Here is a 23,526-nt window from a genome sequence, read left to right as displayed (position 1 = left end):
CGTGTCCTTGCTTTGTTTCAGTGATGCAATATACACAATGCAATGAGTGCAGTCCTTTTTGGTTTGCATTGGCTGCTGTGGGTCTCTCCGACAAGCTAATTAAACTCTCTACTAAATGGGCCTCAACAACTTTAATGAGTTTTTCATTGTTAGATAATGGATGAAAAATGATTCAAAAGGTCAGATCAACGCTGATAAAAAAAACATGACTGCCAGATAACTGGCTTTTTTAAATGAATTTGCATATGCTAGCAACATTGTCCCCCTAAATTAATAACAACTAACCATTTTGCTCCAAAACGAGGCATAGATGTAGGTAGAATTACAGCAAAAGGGGACAACTGGTCATGTTTCCTTGCTCGAACACTTTCCAATGCATTTCATGTTTTAGTTGTTTATTTTATTACATTTACTTACTCCCACACAAAAAAAGATTAGTGCAAATAGTGTTTGTTGTAAATAAATAAAAGGTAATTCAGGGCACACACTTTGGCAAGATAAAAGGGAATTAGGACACATATTGAGAGAGAGAGAGAGAGAGAGAGAGAGAGAGAGAGACGTCCTGACAAAAGAGGGATAAGCAAGAATGGATTTTGCCTGAATCCATTCGTCTGTGTGACGTGGAGGTTTAAGTTATTAACAGTTTGAAGAAGCATATATTAAGTGTTTTTAAGATTCCCATGGCTATGTTTAATATCTGTTCCAGTAACAGTATCAGTTAGTAATTGGCACGTTTTCATTGGTTGCTGTCACCTTTTGTGTACACGTGAATTCATTAGATAGCACAAATGAATAAATAGTCAAATATATAAATAGAGTTTGAGTGAGCACAACCAGGCCTCAGCAACTACGATATTCTGCATGTTTACTGCTTCCGACGGACTGATATTGGCCTAAAAGTTGAAGGGAGGCCGTCCTATCCAAACCTTTCCTCAACAACAGTTCTTGACTGTCGTCGCAGTAACTCCGGTTTTTATAAGCATATTTAAAGGTCCTTCAATTATTTTAGCTAATTAGATGTTCTCTCAGGATTGTGTAGGTACATACAAACTGTGCTTGATTGACATCGCACCCACTCTCCCACTAGCTTTGTTCACACCTTTATAATTTTTGTCAGTACAAAGAGTTTGTTGCGCACACGGTATTCCCAGTATTGCTCTACCCTCAACTTGAAGGTCTAATCAACCAGAATAAGCAAATACTTAAGTTATCTTGTGTTTTATTTGTTCTTATTTTAGATGACTTTGTATAGATTTGTTTTCACCACAAGAAATAATCTTTTCTTTTTAAATCAGTTTCAAAAATAAGCCTAATTACATCTTCTGTGATTTAGTTTTGTAAACATAAACGTACAGAAAGGTCCAAAGGGGATGACTACTTTTTATAGGCACTACATGCTTGTGAGGTTCTGCAGGCGGAGATGAAAGGCCATTTGCCTTTGAAGAGCGGCCCGTATCAGAGCTCCACACTGCTCTACATACTCCTTCAAACCCCAATCCACTTTTTTGTCATTTAAAAAAATAAAAGTTTGCTTTTATTTTATTTATGATTTTCATCCTTTTTAAGAGAGACGTGATGCCGCGTTTCATTGTTGTTGCAACACGTTGCGTCCGTCTCCCACTTTCCTTCGATGATGGTATTTTTTTGATACTTCATTCCTCAGTCTGACGTGTTTGTGCTAAGGTTTGAGTGTTTTGAGTTTTCTCATTATTCCTGTTACTGTCGTAGTCAGGTCCATTAAGACAAGTAACAGATTTGAAATTGCCCTAAAGAGTTGTAAGAAATCGAAAAACAGAAAAAAAAGATTCATATTATTACCCTCTTTATTCCACTCTACCACACCGACATCCCCAGGAGTTACATTCAATAGTTTTGGAGAAATTAGAAGTGGGAAACTTATATCTTCCCACTTCACTCTTGTGGCAAGCAGCTAAATAAATCCAGCAAACACAATGAGGCTTTAGAGCAACATTAAACAGCATGTCGATGGAAAACACGAAATGAGAAAACATTCTACCCCAAGAGCGTCTTGCACACGTTACAGTAAACATATCACTGTAAAGCTGCACATGTTCACACCCATATCAAATACACTTGGGGCCATACACTCACACAAAATAAACCATGTTTAAAAAAAGCAATTAGCTTGAGCTTCATCTTTGAGTATCAAAGAAAAAGCCATGGGAGTTATATAGTATATTTGCATAGAAAGAGAAGTATGATGGAGCATGTAAAGGAGAGAGGAGAACATCTCGGCTCCGTGCATTCAAATGCATAAGAATGTGCTGTCGTGTCTGTGTGTGTATATAGAAAGAGGCAGAGAGAGATGATCAAAACAGGTGTGCTTGAGTTGGTGGAAAGAACTGGTGGGATGCCAGCAGAGGGAACACAGAATGCAAGACATATATTTAATCCACATGAAAAATACATCCGTCAGACACAGAAGAAGACAAATTATTGCTGAAACCGGCTAAAGACAGTTTTCCTCCAGGCTTTGTATTCAAGAAGAAAATAGATGTTTATTCTAGTTTTTTTTTATTAAGTGCTGCTCGCGCTGATAATTAGAGTTAACATGCAACATATAATTGAGATTGCATTTCTTTTCTGTTGTTACACTTAAGCCCCCGAAGTACAATGTTGATTAACCAGCAAGTAAACAGACATTTGTAAAGAGTGAATGTCACAGAGCATACACTTTGTTCAATTATTATTATTATTATTTTGTAAGTATTTTTTTCTTCAACACTTAAAAACACATTTGCTTCAAATCATTTTGAAATAACCAAGGACTATAGTAAAACTGAAATATGACAAAGTCTTGTCAAAGACGACGTGTATTCATTCTGTAGACTTTATTCACGGTATACACTTTGAAAACCAGGCTAGTACCATTTGTTTCTTCTGCTGATTCTTTCCCTGAGCTACATATCCCCATCTAGCTCATGAAAACCAATTACATGACTCTCATTAGCTCATAGTTGTCCCCTTTGAACATAGTTAATCATGCAGGGGGTGCCAAGAGGATAGAGATTAGGAAGCGCGAACACACATACATGCAGATGACATGTCAAGGCGCTGGGGATTGTTTATTTAAAGGATATGCAGGCACTTAAACGCTGATATGAGATATTTGACTTGGAAGCTGGCAGCTGTGGTTGTGTTATCGCCATCATGCAACAAGAACCTTTAGTCATTACTCGTGCTGTGTTTGTAAGTGTGTCTTCTTTCCCCGGACATTGGATCATCCTGCTACAGGTGTTGCAATTTATGTGTGTTTGGCACCCCAGGCATTAATTTACCCGTGTAGGTAAATTTGTAGGCAAATTTATGTCAAATGATACATGGTTCTGCTTTGTGTGTTTGTCTCTCTCTCTGTGTGTGTGTGTGTGTTTGTCTCTCTCTGTGTGTGTGTGTGTGCGTGTGTGTGCACGGGCGCCTGTGTGTCACTTGCACATGTTGGTATGAGGCCAGATGACTCGAAGGGACAGTGGCTCATTAAACACATGCAGGGCATTGCGATCACATACACACAACTTCAATATACAGTAGAGAGCATATTAAATCAAGCCCACATCAAGATGTCCCACACGCTCACACACACACACACACACGAGAGGAAACACAGACACACTCTGAGCGCAGGGTGGTCTATCTGGGCCTGCGGTGATTCAGGACAGATTCAGGACACTTTGGGTTCATTAGTCAAACCAAAGTAGGACAGATACCTTTAGAACTTGACTCTCTTCTCTTCCTGCTCCTTCCCACTCAGTCTCTCTTCCTGTCTTTTCTTTTCTTCTCTTGACCTCCTCCTTCTTTTCCTCTCCTTCTCCCCTCATCTGTATGATCTTTTCCCTTTCTTTTTCAAAGTCTCCTTTTCATCTCCTAGAAACATAGGGCCATCTGTAGCAGCTCACTTTGTTCTCTCCTTCTCTATCCCCCTCTGATAACTCTCCATCTCTCCCACTTTCTCTCTCTCTCTCTCTGTCTGTGAGATACACTAGTGTGGACGCAGATACGAGCTGTGAGTTTGATCTGAGACAATTTGCTGCAACATTAATGAAAGCATAAACTCATATGAATATTGATGAGCCATTCTTTTGGAATCTGCACATTCCGGATGTCCTAGAGGCAAAAATACCAGTAGCACACACACACACACACACACACACACACACACACACACACACACACACACACACACACACACACACACACACACGCAAGTGCACACAACACAAGGATGGAATATTTCTCTGACAAATATTGCAAATTAATATTCAGTGACAACATGAAATCTGAAATTGTCTGGGTGTCTCATGTTTCCCCCACACAGACACCTGAAGACACTTTTGTGGTTCAAAGGTGTTTCTTTCTTTCTGCTGGTTTCATGTGTACAAGAGAAGCAGTTTGTATGTAGGATCCTACTCAGCTGATGTAAGTAGTCTAATATTGCCTGTGTGTGCTCATGTGTGGGTGGTTAAGGATGAACTGCAGTATGTTGGAAAGTCAGAAAGAAACTTGTTTATTCATTTGAGGAATAGTTTTATACTTTGTCTGTATGGTAAACATGAAGCTGCCACCAGCAGCGGCTTAGCAGAAAGGCAGAAACGGCTAGCCTGGCTATCTCCAAAGGTAACAATACCTGCCTTCCAGCACCTCTGTGACAACGTGTGTGCATGTATACACATGACCCTACGGGATTAAACAATTTCCGTCAATGCAATCAAAAATAATCGGGCAAAGGGCCACTCACAACATCCGTCCGAGAAGTGTTTTCTGTGTTGGTGTGCATCCTGTGAGGTTGTGAGTGTGGGAAATTGTTTTTCTTTGCTATGGGCTATTTATACCGTAACATCCCAGACTTTATACTACAGGGCAGTCTCATCGAAAATCAAATGTGGTTCTAGTTTGTTTTCTTGAAAGATAACAAGACTGAGACAGAAGTGTTTACACATAGTGTATATTTAATGACTTCATAAGCTGGTCTGTTTCTGTTATTCTGGCCCCGTCGTCAGAACTTCAGGGGAAGTTAATGAACTTTCAAGAACGCTGCGACACAAACCTTTTATAAACCTTTTGTGTCTCTGCTTTGATTGTGTCTTTCAGTCGGTGTCTTTGTGTATTCCTCCAGTTCCCAAAGTATTCTTTCCTCAGCGCTTTTCAGGGATACAATGAGAATAATTAATCATAGAATTAATATTTTCTTTCCGTCCTTTTCTCATTCTTTCTCTCACATCAATATTATTGCATGCACATAAACCAATTCTCTTGCATGTCCTTTATCGTCCACTCTTTGTGCTGTCGCTTTGCCTCTTTCCTCATTCCATGTTCTCTTTGCTGCTGTTTCTCCTAGTCAGACAGTCAGTGCTGGACTCTCAAGGCCCTCAGGTACTCAGAGATATGAGACATGACACTTTCTGCACTCACTGATAACACACAATACAGACACACACACACACACACACACACACGAACCCACGTGTGCACACATGGACAGATGCTCACGAAGCTTCATATGCAGCACATTCCCCATGCATACCAGGAGTGACAGTTGATAGATCCCCACCACGGGGCCATGAAGGACAGTGATCTTTATCCTCTCTCACTCCTTTCCTCTATTCTCTTTATTTGCACGTTTATGTGCCCCTCTCAGGGATTTGATTTGTGAGTTATCCAGTATAATAACATGAATTGTCATTTATTTCTAATTGTACATGTGTCATAAATAAATTTTTCCACCAATAGCTGATTTTTTAGTATCACACAGATTTGTTAAACAATATATTCTGACTTCTTGACTTCTGCTCGGATAAGGTTGCGTTCTATTTCCCGAACCAGGTGCGAATCGACTCTATTTGATACAGCCCATAACAAGTTTAAATGTTGTTCTCTATTCTCACGAGCACAATTTGTGATTTCCAGGTATTGAAATATTATTCAGCTCTTGTTTAGCTCTGATTGGTATTTGCAGCAGCTCTCTGCAGATCATTTTCCCAGTGAGCTTGGGTGGTCTGTGGCCACCCTAACTGCTACGCAATGAGCAGTGATTTAAATACTGCCTTTTAATGTATCCGCCGATAACAAGGCTGAAAATGGGACACAGTGCAGAAACAATGACAATACCAATGTAGAATGTAGGCTAATGATCTCTGTGGCTTTTTAGATTCAATTATTCAGAGCAAAAAATAGTTCATCAAAACATAATTAGAACAAAATAACTTTTGCAAACTCATTTTCCGTGTCCAACCTCATTTGGAAAATGTGTCTCATTTGGAAAAATGATGTCTTTCTGGATTCTTTCCAGAAGCTGTGCAAGGGCAATTCGGCCCAGCTTATCATGGTAGAGTTTGTGTTAATAGACACAGAATTCGACCAGGAATCTCTGTTCATGAAGAAGGTAGCATTTAACGATTTACACTGATGATAGCGTGGCCACATTCCTTCTTCCTTTAGTGAATACATTGTTGGTTGTGTGCCAGTGTTTGTCTGCTCTGGATAGTCTGACACAGTGTGCCACTCTGTAGCATCTGTCTTAAACAAAAGAGCCACGGACAGCTCTACGGGTGTTTGTGTTAGAATCATAGTAACAAAGCCCACGTGTTCTCTGCGTGTCCTGTAAGGTATTAAGTGCCTCCTTCTTCTTGTACTTAATCAAAGAAGATAAAGTAGAATTAAAATAGTTTCCACTGTGGTATTTTTACTTTAGCTCCTGCAGCGTGTCGCGCAGCCCATCAGTGAGGAGCCAACACTGTCTTCCCTTGCAGCAAAAGGGAAGATGAGTCAGGACAGGGTTAATGAATGTCACAGAGCAGATTTATTGAATGTTCTTGTAGCTAAGATACGTCTTAATTCCTCACCAAACAAACTACCTAAAGAGATTTGATAAAGGATTCTCAAGGATTCAGATGCATTAAGCAATTCAGAACTGGATTAACCTTTACCTTTCCATCCACTTTTTCTATCGTGTTATGTATGCAGAGCAGATGCTTTGGGTTTTTTTGTGAAAGGTTTTATGACATCTGTTTCTGCCGCCGTAATCTCAGTATTGTTTCTCACAACACTGGAACATGATATTTAATATATCCCTGACCAGAATGTCCCCTGTAAGGGTTGATCGCCACAGACTTCACTTCACCTTGAACAGTTTTCATTGAAACTACTTTCTTCTAAAGCAATTGTCTCTGCAGTATAAACGCCGTTGACATTGTCTCTTGTATTTATTGCCTGTGCAAATGGTCAGTTCTCTGGAGCCGACTGACCAAACAGGGCTTGTTTGTTTTTGTGAATCAAGGTGCGGGCCCATGCTGTCTCACAAGCCCACAATGTGAGCTCCCAGGACGTGCTCACTTAGCTGTGACAAACGGGTACTTGGTAATTTCATGACCCGAGGTGCTGATGCAGCAGAGGCATAGATGTGAAATGGGTTGAATTGGGAAGAATTAATTATAGGTGTGTCAGGAGTTGGCAACAGTCATAGCCAATCAAATCAGCTAATCTCATTGTCTTTAAAAGCACTGTGTTCCCTGTCACGGTACACTGACCGGTGCATAATGGAGAGGTGAGTCCAGGCCAATGTTTTGTTGAGAAGGTCACCAAAGAAAGAACCAGTTTGCTAGTGCTAGGATACATTGGGTGCTAGGTCGAGTGCATTTTATCTGAACAAACAAAAAAAGATAGGGCATTCGCTCTTAAGCCATTGACTAAAGTGTGAACTACAAACAGGAGCTTGGGGTCAAAATGTTCAATTGTATCTACTGGTGTTACGTTAAGGCTGCTGTTTGAAATCAAGCTCCAATTCAATATATTGTGCAACTTGGCCACTCAAAGTAACTTACAGCCTTCCTGTATAGTGATTCAACCATTCAGTGCCACGTATAGCTGCTTGCAAATGGACACCAAAAACAACCTGTTCACTTATATGCAACAAAGATGTGAAGAAATGACCAATGCGACTGTATAGCTATAATCCTTTTATTGGTGAATATGGTATGTAAAGCAAAATACCTTCACCATTCAGCCCAAAGAGGAGAGAAGAAAGGGAAATACTGGGATCCCCTACAAGCAATATCATCATGTGCTCTTGGTCACCAGGTGGATCCACCAGAGCAGCTGGTGTTAAATATCCTACTTAAATGTGTCATGGGAGAACTCTGTCTCTCTCGTCTTCTCCCTGTCTTGTTGAGCGGAGTGTGGGTGCAGCAGGGCAGTCAGTCGTTTTCAGTGGGACGACACAGGTGGCAGCTGCAACATTAATATCGGGCATCCCAGATATCTAATGGAAAATCTACTTATTTCATTCTCTTCTCTTCTACTTTCCTCTTCATCCTTCATTTTTCAATCTTTGTTTTTCTCCCACACCCCCGCCAATCAGATTTCCTGTATTGTTTCAGCCCTCCTGGGCTGTCACACACAACAAGATGAGAAAATGTGAAAGCAGCTTATCAGCTGCGCCAACTGACAGGAGGGAAGTTGTGTGCGTGTGTGTTAATGATACTGTATGGATTGGTGCTAAGGTTTCGGTGCATACTTCTGTGTGTGTGTGTGTGTGTGTGTGTATGCATACTTGTATGTGTACTTGCTGCAGTATGAGCACATAATTGCATGGGTGTGTGTATGAGTATTTGTAATCAGCCGGTGCGTGCGTGTGTGCTGCTGCGTCTGGGGGAGGCTTTGATACAGACAGACAGAGAAAAATACTTTTGGCTCCCATCAGCTTCATGCTCCATCAGTGCTCACCATTGTGTTACAAACCCCACTGCTCTCACGCACACACACACACACACACACACATAGCCGGTATATGTAGATGTACGCGTCCATGTGAAGATGTTTACAGTCACACTCGAGCACCACTACCGCTATGTTTCCTGAGCTCTCCCACATGATGTATCACTCTTGACAGTCCTCACCAAACTGTCGTAACCACGATCTTCATTGTTTTCCCGACTGTCGGGCTGTCAATCAATCCTATCAAACTCTTGCTGTCAAGCCCCTTTACTATATTGTTGTCTTTTTGTTTGGCCACAAAATGTCATTGTTGATCACATGAAAAATGGCCGGTATATTAATGCGCCGAGTACACATTTGCAAATGTCACACACTGAGAGGACTCCACCAACTCACAGCCTCTGAGTCAGAAAACTATCATACTCTCATAGTTTGATATGTAATTCAGCTGCATTGTAGATATTACAGTCTTCCAATCCAATTAATATGTAATGGGTATAGTTGTGGATGCTAAGCGCTTTGTGTTGCGTGATGAATGTGCGTGCCTGGGTGCTGCAGAGCAGAAGGCAAAGCGACAGATTTGTAGGTTTCGGTGGAAAAGGAGGCAGAGAGCACTGACTAGGTTGTGGACATGGAAAGCAGAAGTACAGTGCTGCTGTTCTTCCACCAGAGGTATTTGAGTATTGAGTATTTGAGTAGCAGAATCCTAGAAGTTTGGGGAGTGTAACTGGGAGAGGATGGGTGCTGTGTACAATGACAGAAGTGAAGATTCAGCCAGAGTTTTGGACGAGTTGGACGTTTCTTTGTGAGTTTTGCGAGAAGTCATATTTACAGTATTCCAGCCAGGAGACATTTCGAGAGTATAAACTTGCAGTCCTCGAGATGTTTCTTATGTGGAACTGGAAAGACTGTGCATGGTTGGATGGTGACGCTGTGTCTAAATAAAATAACATGTTTAGTTTTTTTTTTCTGTCACGGCTCGACAGCGAGCCAAAACAAGACTTATGACCACAGTTTTGAAACAGATGGAGAGACATGGAATAACCAGAGTTTAAAAGTTACAGAGAAGTTACAGAGAAGTGCAATAAAGTGTTCGGGTGTGCAGAAGTCAGTGATTAATGGGCATGCATGCAGGCAATCTTAGGGCTCGAGTGGAAGCCTTGGGCATGGAGTGGGACAGAACAGCTTTCCCACCCCCGCAGCCTGGAGGGTGAGACTGGTGGAAGGAGCAGCCAGCCAACAGTGGTAGCCTGATTAAGGTGGAATAATCCCAGGTATACTGCCAGCTCTCAGCTAGACCATGTATGTAAAGCCAAGGGAGTGTACACTGACAAGAGTCCAGATCTGGGTGTGGCCAGGGCTCCGTATTATGAGGACAACCCTCGTAAACAATACTGTCAACGAGGGATATGGAGGAAATGAAATATCACAATGTTTTTGACCAAATACCTCGATGTTCATATTGAGACGATATTGTGGGGTTGACCATTGGTGCTTTCACTAAATATTTAGTGAGTCTTTTGATTGATAATCATCAGTAATAATAAAGTGGGTAAAGAAAATAATAACAGTCTGGTAAGTTCAGAAAATGATTATATTATATTGATATACTGCCCGGCCCTACTGTCAACATAATTGAAGTACAGATAGAAGTTTTAGCTAAAGTTCAGGGTAGCTAATACACATTGGTAACATTTTGGAAATGTGGTAGGGGAGTTAAGGGGGATGACTGATGGAGCAGTACATAAGTGATGCGCAGGTTAGTGTGTACTACCCACCCGACTCGTGAGAGCCCTCAAAAATATGAGTGAAACAGCCACCCAAACCCGTCCAACAACCTTTATGCATTATAGCAGCACAGTTGTCGGGACTGAGCGCCGCGGTGCTCGCTGTGATTGTGTGAGCTAGACTACTGCATGCAATGTGGCAATGTGGATGCCAAAATGACCAAAATGCAGCCCCCTTGTTAACCTTGTCATACATGTCATCCCCCTACTATCAGACAGAGTGTAGTTGAATAAGTTAGTCTAGTCTACCTCACTCATTGATTATTTATCTGACTGAGGTTTGCACGAGTCAGTAGCCTCCACCAGGCCTAGCTGCCCCCAGAGCTGATGGCGGCCACTCGAGACGATGCTGGTGTTTCCACCAGATGCGACGCAGCACATTTCAGAAGCAACTCTCACTTTCCTGTGAATTGATAAATCTACTGCGCTGTCCGTGTTGCTGAAGTATAGCGAAATGGGTGAACCGTCCCCCTCTGGTAAAAATGAACAAATCGCCTACTGGTTGTACGCACATGATGAGCAGTAGTGACAGCTTACAGGAACATATTAGGCGGAGAGTAATGCTGAGGATAGATCACAGGTTCTGTAATAATTAGACAGCACCAGTGGGGACCATGTCGACACCTGGGGGAGCAGCCAGGTGCAGCAATCAATCCCGTTACAGTTGAAGGGACAAGGAGGGGAAGTTAGCCAAGTGTGCTTGTGTGGAGCTAAAAATCATGATGAGTTTCTGTTTGCGGTGTAACAGGTAAAACATCCCTCTAATCATCAATTATACCACTAAACTCAATGATGCAGGAGTGTGGATAGTCTCCCTGCACACATGGGGTTAGAGGTAGGTTTCACGTGGTATCACAGGACTAACACACATGGGCAGACAAACACATTCACACCTACAGGCCGCGTAGAGTTTCCAGTTGACCTGACCTGCATGTCTTTGGATAGGAAAGCAGATTCAACAGATTTGGCATGACAGCAATAGAGAAGTGACAATCCTGCAAACCAGCGTCTCCTTCATTGTAAAAGAGAGTAGAGCCAGTTATAGTAGCCAGTTGGACTATTATATGACGCATTCAATTGAGTAACAATTAAAAAGAAAATGAAACAAAGAAATGGGGAGAAAGGCAAAAATGGTATAACTAGACATGTATAAAAGATCCAAGCATGGATATGGGGATGCTATTAGTGGGGATTCAACAGCAAAGACGAATACTGGATTGCAATCTGTGTTTTTTATGTTCAGGGTGACATGGATACATAGATGTTAGAAGCGTAATGGGTAATTGTGTCGTGGATAATTATGTTTTTATTACCTAAATTAGGCATTAAATCAGACAGACAATCCCGTTGAGCCGAAATGAGCAGCAGCACGTGACAGGCATTTAATTCTCAGCAATCCTTATAAATAGAAGTCGCGCTGTTGGTACACAAAACCTTCATTAGTGTTATACCTACAAAGAAGTTGGCGTACACATGCTGAACTTTCTAGAAGGGTCAATGTTTACAGAGCAGACAGGATCAAATATTAGTTGTGACTGCTATTTTAACAGGATTTTATTCTCGGGAAATGAGGCCTAGTCTTTCTTTGGATACCAATGGGACCCTTGAAGTGTATGTTGTTGACACACATTTATTACAACCCTGAATAGTTCATGTCCCTCTGCACCGTGCAGCTTTCCATCAAAAGGACTTCCAACAGTTTCTCTTTCTTTGCCTTTATTGATGCTACCTCTCTCGCGTCTCTTCATCCCGGACTCTAGGTTTCTAATTATCTCTCTCTTTGATCTTCTGTAAGGTTGGGTCTGCGCTGTCACCTTTCACTCTCACTTTGTCCCCCGTTGTTCCTCTCACTCACCCGACTATCTATGCCTTTGCTGTCCTCTTCTTTTCTAGTTTTACCTCACGTTTACCAATGTGTCACCCCCTCCCTTTTATTTCTTTGACCCACTCTTTTCTCCTTATGTTATTTGTCTTTTCTCACATCTTTGTCCTCTTTTTCCCCCCCCTCTACTAACCTCTCCTTTACTCTACTTCTCTCTCTGTCTCCCATCTCTCCCTCCCTCCATCCTCTCTTATTTCCTTCCCTCATCTTTACTCGTTCACTCACCTTCCCTTTTCCACCCCGCTTCTCCTGCTTGCGGTTCTGGGCAATGCTCACCAAGCATAGTGGCACAGGCTGGTGGTCGATGAATTTCACCGTGATTACACACACGCACACGCAGGCACATGCGTATGTGCGTGCACACTCAGACCTGTTGGGGATGGTGGTTGATGAGCGATGCCAGACTCTCAGCATCTATGCCCATCAGAGCTGCTCAAGAAACCTCATTAGGCTTCCTGTGGCCACAGCATGGCACAGGGTACGGTACTTACAATTGGAAGTCCAGGGGCCACACACTTATCAACATCGGCAATCACTAGTAGTGACTAAGAATCACTGATCAGACCCACGTTCAGCCACTCCAGTGTTAGGCGGCGATCCCATTGGATGCCTCAAAACCAAGGTGAACCGCGATGCTCCCGACCCCTGCAGCTGTGATCCGGGTCGCACTGACGAGTTTTATCAGTGACACGAGTCTGGCTGTTGCTAGGCAACGTGTAATCAGCGGTGTGCCTGCAAGATACACACAGTAACTATCAACAGCATCTACATGCAGGCAATCGAAAAACAGTTACAACAAACAAATGTAAAATGTAGCTGGAGCTCCAAACGCCCCATTAGCCGTGTGCCATTAAGCTGTCTGTGATGGTATCAAGTACCTCCAGTTTGTCAGCAAGAGCTACTTGGCTTTTCTCCTTTTGTTTTGTTGTTGACAGTTAAGTTTTCCATACATTGTTGTACATCATTGGCTAAAAGTGAGCTCATGACCCCAGGTAGTTCAATGCGTCTTGTCCATTCAAGCGTGCTTTCAGAGTTTAGTTGTTTTAAAGGGGACAATGATGACTGGGCGCTCCAAAAGTCAATAAAAGTCACCAGAGGACATGGTGGACTCATTTGCATTATGATTATACAGTATTTGCCACACCGGCCCTGCTCTCCCCAGGTGCTTTAGCAGAGAACGGGGCGGCGCTGTGTGTATGAAGTGCTTTGAATCTAAATTATTTGGACCAGACAGGTACACAAAATAGTTTGTGCACACCAACATCAACACAGCCGGTTCTTACGATAACAAAGCTGTGGGGAGATCGTAAATATCACAGAGGCATCAAGTTAGCAGCAATATGCCCCTAAAGATCTTACAGTAACCTCCACCAGATGCACACCTCTTCCAAGTGTGTGTTTGAACATGTGGGAGTGCATGTGATGGTTTATGTGCTGCGTGTATGGTTATAATATTTGCAACATTCCCCCCAGGCGACTGCTGTAAATAAGTTTGTTTTCTTTCCGAATTTCTTTTGTAGTGAAATAGGCAAGAGATGACTCAGTCCCAGACATTGTTATATATTCAGGCCTTCAGCCACATTGATATGCAGCGGAGATGCTCTGTCTGAGGTATTAAGTCTAAATATTTATCGAGTTACAGACGCGCACAACCCTGTTTGATACTCGTGGGTTGCAGCAGGTTACTGTGTTTGACTGCAGTTATTCAATATAACATCAGCCTGATGTCGATAATTTTTGCAGTCGTGCAGTGACAGGAAGATTGGGAGCTTTGTGAGCCCATTAGCTGTGCAGTGCATCACATTAGTGTCCTGCCTCTCAGTGTGTGCCTCCAGCAGGAAGGTCCAGGATGAGACATCCAGCCAGCTGGTTGGCAGTTTGCTGCAGTGTGGGCTGGATTGACAACTGGAGTGACGTAAGCTCAACTTTGGTCCGCGCCGTCTTTATTTCATCAGCTCAGCTCCAACCCCACCCCAACTGTCACCACCGGAAAAATAAGGGGGAAAAAAAACATCCCTTCCTCCCCCTCTTTCTCTTTCTCTCTACATGGTCTCCAGACCACAGCAGCGTACCATCAATTCAACATCTGTCAGGGTCCATTCAGCCCTTCCTGCTGCTGGCGTTCTTAAGCACCAAGTTACATAACGAAAGAAAGAGGGAAGAAAGGACCAAAGGGAGGGCAGAGTGATGGACAAGGTGAGAGATGAGAGGAGAAGGGAGGTCAGGGGGACAAAGTGAGAGTGAGACAGGGAAAGGACAGAAGACGGAGACGGACGTGGAAGGGGAGCCGACGATGTTTATGCCTGCTGGACTTCAGCATTATTTTGACAAGGGTCCTGATTAGGCTGAAAGAGATCAACCTGCTCATGTTAACATAGGCAACCTCCAAAGTTCAAATACCCACACAGTTAAAAGCAGTTTACTATTCAGATTTACTGAAAATAAAAAAAGCTACATTTCAAGGACTTAGCACACATCGGCAAAGCCCTATTAAATGTACACAAACACGTATGTAACTAAGAGACAATGTTACTTACAAAGTAGTTGACCATTACTACAATAAGCAAACAATATGCAATGCTCTTTTGTCTCAGCCTTGTTTTTTGTGTCCTTTCCTGCACTTCCTGCCCAGTCCAATAATTCACAGCATTAGTTCTGACCCCTAACTTTATTTACTTGTTTTGTCCTGTCCTCTCCCGTTCTTACTTTGGGGAAATGACTATCCTGATCGGTAGCAGATTTACTGCTACTGTATTTCCTGAATTTTAATGTGCTCCCCTGTACCATATCGTATAAGTTGAATTTCACTTCATAAGTGAGACAGCAGTCAGAAAATTGGAAGAGCCGTATAGGGAACTAGTGGGGAGAGGCAGGGAAAAGAAGAGAGACAAAGGTGGAAGACTGCAACAAAGTCAAGATGGAGAGAGGGAGGATGCCGCTCCCGGCTGTGCAAAAGGCTCCCTTCCTATGGGGGTTGTGTATTGATGAAAACCTCCCAGTTCAAAGGAAAGGTTTGCTTTGTCCTTGAGACACCAGACTCGGGCTGCAGTTTCACCCCTTGTTTGATTGTTGCAGGTGTATGCTGCAAAGTGCCTTCAGCTGATGTGGGAGACTGCTGTGCAAACCTCGTCTCTGAATATTCAATGATACTTCCTGGGCAGGCGCTAAGGAAATGATAGTTTCTCCAAATGAGCTTGATGTACAGTCTGCTGCCTCTTCACTTAAAAAGATTGGTTTTACTCTGGCTCCTGGGTTTTTGCACCTCGCAAACTATAGATGGGCAAACACATATGAATGACTGTTTGTTAAGATAAAGGTAGACAGGGTGGTTTGGACTCACGGTTGGGAAACGTATTTGGTTACAGTCTAAATACCATCTGTGTGGCTGTACTGCAGTTATTATATCCGCTCTGAACACCCCGCCGTTTCACACTCTAAAGAACCGCGGGATTACTTTGTTCACATAGTATGTGGGTGTCAAAGAAAATAAAGAATTCACATTTACAAACTTTTACCTCTCTAATTTGACTGTGAAGAAACTTTTGGGCCCGCCTAACACCTTGCTGCAGTTTGTTCCATTCTCTATAATTAGATGGGTTTAGTTTGTTTGAGGGGAGGACAAATCAGGAAATAAATCCTCCACCAGCTCTCGTCTGCCAGTATAAAAATGACATTGACAGGCAATAGCAATCGTTGTACAGGGATGTTTTAGGGTTTTAAGGAGCTCTTTTATGCAAACTTGGCCATTACCACATTGCTGTGTTCATCACTGCCCAATAAAAACTAAGTTTGCAGGAGAGGCCCCCTTAAATCTCTCCGATTTATCCAGGTCTAAATGTGTGTGTGTGTGTGTGTGTGTGTGTGTGTGTGTGTGTGTGTGTGTGTGTGTGTTTAGGACTGTGTGTGTGACTCGAGAGTGTTTGCACACACACACACACACACACACACACACACACACACACACACACACACACAGGCCGTTCCGACTGGAGAAGAGGCAGCCTGCTTGCCGCAGAGCATGTACTTGAGAAAGGACACCTGAGTTTGTAAATCAGACCTGCTCTCTTTCTTTCTGCGCCTTGCTGTCTGTTCTAATGTTTTGTTTTATTATCTTTGTTTTTAATCAGCTTCTTATTCTTTTTTCCCAGTCTTTTTTCTGAATATGTTTACTCCTCTCTTTTATTGTGTTTTGTCTTTTCTCTTTCTCTGTCTGTCTGCCCCTCTTGTGTACTCACACATACGCCGCCCCAGCTTTTATTTGCATTTGACTCAAAGGTGTATGTTTGGGGGGGGGGGGGGGGCCCTGGGGGGTTAATAAGTCATAATGAAGAAAATAAGTCAGGATATTTTGACTTTGAATTATATTAACGGTCATAATATTTCAAGACAAAAAGCGACCTGTCCTATAGTTCCCTGTGTGTTACGTTATTCCTCTGCTGGTAAGGTAGTATCCCATCTGACAGACACAGAACCCCGTTTGGGTCTCTGGGGCCTCATTACAGAAAATCCTATCTTAACATAAGTTTCAAAGTTAGGAACAATTATGTCTTCCTATTACAGGAGCAATTCCTAAACTCATGGCTGTATCCTATCCCACCTCAGACCTGCTATCATACCTTAACTTGAGAAATCCTAACTATATTTGATTCTTCAGTCGGCGCTCGTCCTGTCATGTCTGTATCTATATTTAGCATTGTACCAGTGGGCTACTCAAGGTGGACGAGCAATTATATCAACAGCTTTCACTTGTCATCATGGACAAAAAAAAAAGATGGGCGTTCAATTTAAGCTGTAGTCTGAGGCACTAATCGTGTCACGTGTTTATTAATTTATTATTTTTATCGTCTTGGCAGTCCCCTCCGGTGCAGTGAAGAAGTGCCAAAAACTGCAGCTCATCCAAAAGCGAGTCAATCCCCATAAACTCCCCAAAATGGTTTTGGTTTTTATTGCTAAAATCCCTGTTCATGACAACCGGGACAGGGGCTGCGTTATATTAAAATTCACTGTTTAGATTATATTAAGGCTTTAAGTCAGGCATAATTGAGGACGGGGCCGCTGTGAGTGACATGTGGGTGCAGTCGCAGTTCGCTTGCTGCTAGCTTTCTGCTATGCTGCGTCACCGGGGCCCGCCTCAGCTCCACCGACGATCCACCTCTTTGCCCATTTTTGGATTAGGCGCCAGTTAGGCGAGACATGTGTTGCAGTTATTTTGAATTTAGGACTTGGTGTATGCCATCCTAATTTATGGTTCCTAATTTGGATTTTCCCTTCGTTAGGATGGTTCCGTGACAGCTAATCTCCTATCCTAAGTGCAGTTATCAAACTGTCATAGGATTTTAGACCTCGGAAGTGTTCGTAATGGGGCCCCTGGTCTCTGGATGAGACAATGTTCGGGGTGCTGATCTTCATCAAAGGTGGAAAAACTGAAACCAACAGAAAACACTTCTGATCAGGCATAAATCTTATTGTGCACATGAATGTTCACTTCACCACACTTCTCATAAAGTGCAGTTTATAGCCACTTCCCCATGCTTTTAAGTGGAAATCATCCTGCCGTAAGGAAACAGTCTCTAACAAAGGCAAAGCGAGGGGGACGCAGAGATGGTAAAAAGCAACCTATTCTATTATGACCTAATTCTTGAAATCTCAGATTATTACATTATACTGCGGTACAGTTGACAGACTAGAATCCCGGCTCTTTGGTTAACTTGTGTTTACTCCAGTCCTCCCACAGGACTCCTGCAGCAGCAGCCTGCACTATCTGTCAAAGTGAAGGCTCAACAGTGCTTCTTGTTTCCGTTTTTTATGGAAGATTGCAACCGTTGCTTTTGAGATTACACACTGCCCCATGTTTGCCGGAGGCATTGTTGCGTCTGTGAGTCGAGTACAAGCGGTTATTCAAAAATGAAAGTCCTCTGCTACTTTCAAGTTTTTATTGGGTAGAGGGGGGGGGGCGGGGTTCCCCCGTGTGTGTGTGTGTCCCCCCGCGAATCCTACGCCTATACTTGATTCATTTGATTCATTTTTTTTTCTTTCCTCCTTCCAAACTTGGATCAGCAATGCCCCTTTGATACAGAGCATATGTTTCCACAACCAACTCTTTGTACTGTGCCTGGTAATTATTTCTTTCAACGTTGTCTGCCAATTTGTATCTTACTGTTCTCGCCTTACCTTCTGTTGTTTTCTCAAATGTCTGAGGGTGGAAAAACACTACAGAAGAGATTTAGCCCTAATTAAGCCGTCCCACATAAACCTACACCAGCACAGTGGATATTCAACACCGTGGCAATACCCTTATGTTTTTTCACAGCGCCCCTATGTAGGAAGTTTTGGCTGGAATGGAAATTCTCATTCCTCTTAATTAGATCAAGCAATCTGCAAGACGTCTTGTAGTGTTTATGCACCCATTAGTGCCCATTAGAAAGCAGAGACACACTCCCCGAGCTCTTTAAGTAAGCTGCATAGACAACGACATACTGTTTGATGTTTTGGCGGAGCGCTGTGGTGGTTCTTTTTTTTTTTTTTTTTTGTGGACATGAAAGGACATAGAGACCGAGCTTTTAAAGTGCAGATTGTTTGGCTGTAATTCTGATTTTTTGAAAGCCATACCAATAATGAAATGAGCATGTCAGGAACTTGTTCTGTGTACTGTATGTGGGGGAACACAAGCATCAGAGACGCAGCATGGACAGATTGTAATCAACAAATGTAGCAGTCTTTTGTCGCCATCATTTGAACTGGCCTACACATTGTGCAAAATGAAAAAAATACAATGAAAATAATATAAGAAATATACCAACTACAAGACATTCCCTCTACTGTATCTTTAAAGTAAGAGAATAAATATATTTGTTTCTATTTCCTAATCATGATTATTGATATCAAGTACAGAAAGGTTCAAAGCGAGGTTTACTCAGTTCACTTGTTGTCTTTTTCTGCAGCTCTTGGGACGTTGTTTACTTATCATATTTACCCCAAACTGTACTCAATACCGCCTCAGACTAAATTAGAGCCCAGCACAGTCACAGCTAAATCCTCATAGAATCCTTTCATACTTTGAAATGCAAAAAAACCAAAGCACCTCGCAGTAAGATATTAAAAGTCTGGCGGTGTTCAGGGGCCGGAAACTTTCACAAGCCATTGCACCAACAGAATTCTCAAACCACATGATGAAGCTAGCGTAAATTCATGCAGGACACGGAAGTTATACGCCCCAGCTGTAACCAGCTGACAGCCAGCCGATTGAATCATAGCTTCCGATCGGCCACGCACCAATCACAGCCCACTCTCACTTCACGGAGGTTTATTTAAATATGGCTTCCTTCTCACTGATTCATTCTACATCTACGCTGCTACAGACCACACTGCTGGCGAAGCTTCGCCTCTTCCACCCCAGCCTCCACCTCTTTGTTAGTTCATCTTCTGGCAAATGTTTGAAATGTATTTAAAAAAAATGTACCTCTGTCCTGTAAACCCAGGGGGGTTATTGCTCGTGCTCCCGGTCTTAGCTCAGTAGCTGCTGGCTAATCCGGGGAGCATTCAAAGAGCGGAGCCATTATCGCCAAGTTTAACTGTATTCCATTTGTTGCAATAAATGGTTAAAATCTATAACGAGAGTGTTCCTGACTGAAATATAATTAGTGTTACACTCCGCACGAGATACACTCGTTATTCAATATAATCTGTCTGTCCAATTACTCATTGAAGGTGTGTACAAAAAGGGTTTGGATTTTTTCTTGTACTTAAATTAAAGCCGATACCTTCATTTGTCCTTTTAAATCCAGCGTATAGAAAGTACTGAGCCAAATCATCAGTATGACACAATTCATGATGCTCAGTGTGTACTACAAAACACAAAAAATGTGTTGTATAGTGCAACACATCATGTTGGACGTGTCCAATTACACGAGTTGAGAATGAAGGATCAGCAATAAATCAAATAACTCCTCATTTCAGCGTTTTATCTGTAAGTGCTTGTGACACAATTACACATCCCAGCTAACAGTTCTGTGTCCAATGAGCATCATTTGCAATACACAAAGTGTTCCAGTGTCTTTGCGATCCCCCACTTTCTCTCTCCCTTTGCTGCTTTAATGTGATTTCAGGTTGAAATTCTTATGAATAGAAAACATTTCATTGAATTAGCATTGCTACTGTTACACTGTACGTATTCAGTTAGCTGTAGTCTAATTACACTTCTACCTTTCACACCAAATTTCTGTTGACAGTCTTGACACAGTAATACATTTAACGTAATATACATTTTCATGCACAGAAACGTGATCACATTCATCCCCATGAAAGCACTTGGGCATCTAAATATATGTACCCACAGACATGCATATTGACACCCATGTTGCATGCTCTTACATAAGCGCAGCACATACAAAAAACACACACACACACACACACACACACACAGCCATCGTGTCGGCAAACGTCAACTCCGCTTACTCTCCCATGAGCTTCAGTGTCGGATGAGATTGTGGTTTTTTATTGAACATTGCACACTTGGTCCCGTTGTAATATTGGGTTTGGGTGAGAGAGAGAGAGAGAGAGAGAGAGAGAGAGAGAGAGAGAAGAGAGAGAGAGAGAGAGAGAGAGAGAGAGAGGGGAGAGGGGGGGGAGAGAAGAGAGAGAGAGAGAGAGGTTGCATAAGGGGGTGCAGTGGAGTGTGAAAGAGAACAGGTGGCTCCTGTTTCTGCCATCCAGCGTTATGTGCCATCTTGCCCATTGTGTGTGTGTGTGTGCTTGTGTGTTTGAGGGAGAGAGTGAGATCCCACTGCTTTGTGCGTGGGGCTTTGTGCGTACCTTGAGCGCACATCTCAATACATGCGTATGTTACGACTGTTTCTGTGTGTGTTTGTTTCTGCATGTGTGTGTGTCTGTTCTTTAGTGAGCAGGGTTCCGGTTGGTTTAGAAACAATTAGAACAAGCTGCAGGAGCCCAGAGATCGTTCTCCAAATGTCAACCAAATTAACAATCTATAGTGAACACTCAACAGGGCTCTCTCTCATGCCGTCTGTCTCTCCGTTTGTCTCTTTCTCTCTCTCCCACACACACACTCTATCTCTCTCTCTCTTTTCCTCTTGTTCAGTCCACATCACACAGACAGAAAGCGGAGTAAATGGTACAGTCTCTCTAACATGTGTTTTTCCCTGTTTCTGTCTCTCTTCTTCTCTCTCAGACCAGTCATCCAGGCCGGTGGTCAGGACTAGGCAGCAGCAGCAGCAGCAGCCTGGCTTCAAGGGAACGAAGGGCAGTGCGGGGAGTGGGGGCAGCACTCGGAGGGGACCTCTGTAACCAGCACCTCCCCCACTACTATCCTCCTCTGCACGGCCGCCCGCCTGCCTCTGAGCGACACACTGCCAGGGAGGAGCGCCACTTCCAGGGCGTCTTGGCACACTCCACAGCCCGTAACCCTGCTCCCAATCTGGCTCCAGTCTCCTCCAACTTGTCCTGTGCCACTTCTGCAGCGTCAGCCCAAGCCTCACTTACTACTCCAGCCCAGCTTCAAGTTTCACACCTGGGCCATAGTCCAAATCAATGCCCCGGCTCCGGTTCAGCGGCTGCTAAACACCACATAATTCCGTCTCTGTCCTCCAGGCAGCCGGAGGGGGTGTCCTCCTCTTCTGAGTCCTTGACTCCGGGAGGAGGAGGGGGAGTGAGTCTGTCAGGTGGGGCAAGGAGAGGAGGAGGAGGAGGAGGAGGAGGAGAGCACCACCCCCACAGCCATATCCCTCGTGCAGTCGGGGCCAGCGCCTCGTCGAGCCTCCACAGTCTTGCAAGCAGAGGGAGCCCCTCCCCAAGCATCTCATCGCCCATCCGAGCCTCCCCTCCACCTCCTACTCCTTCCCCAGCGTCCTCCTCCTCCTCCTCCTCCTCTTCCTCCACGTTTACGGGTCGTTTAGGGCAACCACCTCGGGGCCCTCTGTCTCTGCATAGCTACAGTCGTAAAAATGTCTTCCTCCAACATTCCCTACAGACTGCCGAACTGCAAGCGCTGACGCAGAGAGACAGTTGAGGGCACACAAACATTTACGCCGTCCATATTGACTTGAGCGACAGATTGTGTGACTTTATAGAAATAACTGCTGCTCTTTCGGTACAAGTTGCTTGTCCCAATTCCACCTGAATCACCAACCGCACGCGCTTACAATCATGCTTGTCTCGCTCTACAATCCAGACCAACCTTTTGCTGACATTTCGTTCTTAGTTTTGCTCGTTTTAACACACTCATATGCCAGGTTACACACACAGACACACACAAATATCTGGCTTTGAGTATAAAAAAGGCACTCACCCGTCTATCAGAACTCCCACGGTGTGTCATGCTGACAGTTTAGATGTGCTCACGCCCACAGACCCACAGAGTGCACAGAGGACTCACAGCCTCATATCCATGCACACATACACAGATCTAGTCACACACACACTTAGACGCACACTCTCACACAGAGACGTCATCTGTGATATAGCTGCCTCACAATCTGCACAAATAAGAGTTCGGTAACGCAGAGATGAGGTTTGTGTTTGTGTTGTGTTGTTTTTTTTGTATCCATTTATTTGATCATCTTTAAAAGTTAAAACATGTGCTGCTTAACGAACGATGGAAATGACCGTCATTTGACTCGCATTGCCAAATCCTACATCAGATCAACTCCTCATTCCTTGATGTCCACTGACGGAAGTCCAGATGAGAAGACTAATGTTTAGATGAACATCCACATCCATGAACCTTTTACTGCATGCTTTTTAGAAATTCAGGAGAATACAGGTGAGCATTTTGTACTGCAACAAAATAGAGATCTGGGCGACTTTAAAAGTCTTTTAATAACTTTTCAGTATCAACCCTCATCTCAGTGTTTCAAGAAGGGAATCAAACATGCCAAAAACCTCTAAGACGCGAGCTTGTTGAGTGTTTTTGAGTTCTTATGCTCACATGGATAAGACATTACAAGAGCTTTTAGCTTAGAAATACAAGGTTGCATGATATACAAGAATCAATGTGTATCTGCAATGTTAGATTAGTACAGGAGAGACATGAAGAGTTTCATTCTAAAATAAGATATCTGCCATTTGAATAATTCAACATGTATAATGACAAAATGACACTAAAGTTGTACACGA

At 43.1% G+C, this 23,526-nt stretch overlaps 1 protein-coding gene across 1 annotated transcript in view; it reads left to right on the top strand.

Moving 5' to 3' along the window:
• The window catches only part of ccser1 (coiled-coil serine-rich protein 1), a 103,742-nt gene extending 81,206 nt beyond the window's left edge, over positions 1–22,536 (top strand). Inside the window, exon 11 of the mRNA XM_079162010.1 lies at positions 21,584–22,536. Within this exon, the coding sequence (XP_079018136.1) occupies positions 21,584–22,420 (837 nt within the window). The 3' untranslated portion in view covers positions 22,421–22,536. The remainder of the gene's footprint in view (positions 1–21,583) is intronic.
• Positions 22,537–23,526: the final 990 nt, after the last annotated feature.

The sequence above is a fragment of the Pholis gunnellus genome, assembly GCF_910591455.1.
Source record: "Pholis gunnellus genome assembly, chromosome: 6".
In the NCBI taxonomy this organism is placed as follows: domain Eukaryota; kingdom Metazoa; phylum Chordata; class Actinopteri; order Perciformes; family Pholidae; genus Pholis; species Pholis gunnellus.
This window is presented reverse-complemented; position numbering and strand designations above follow the sequence as displayed.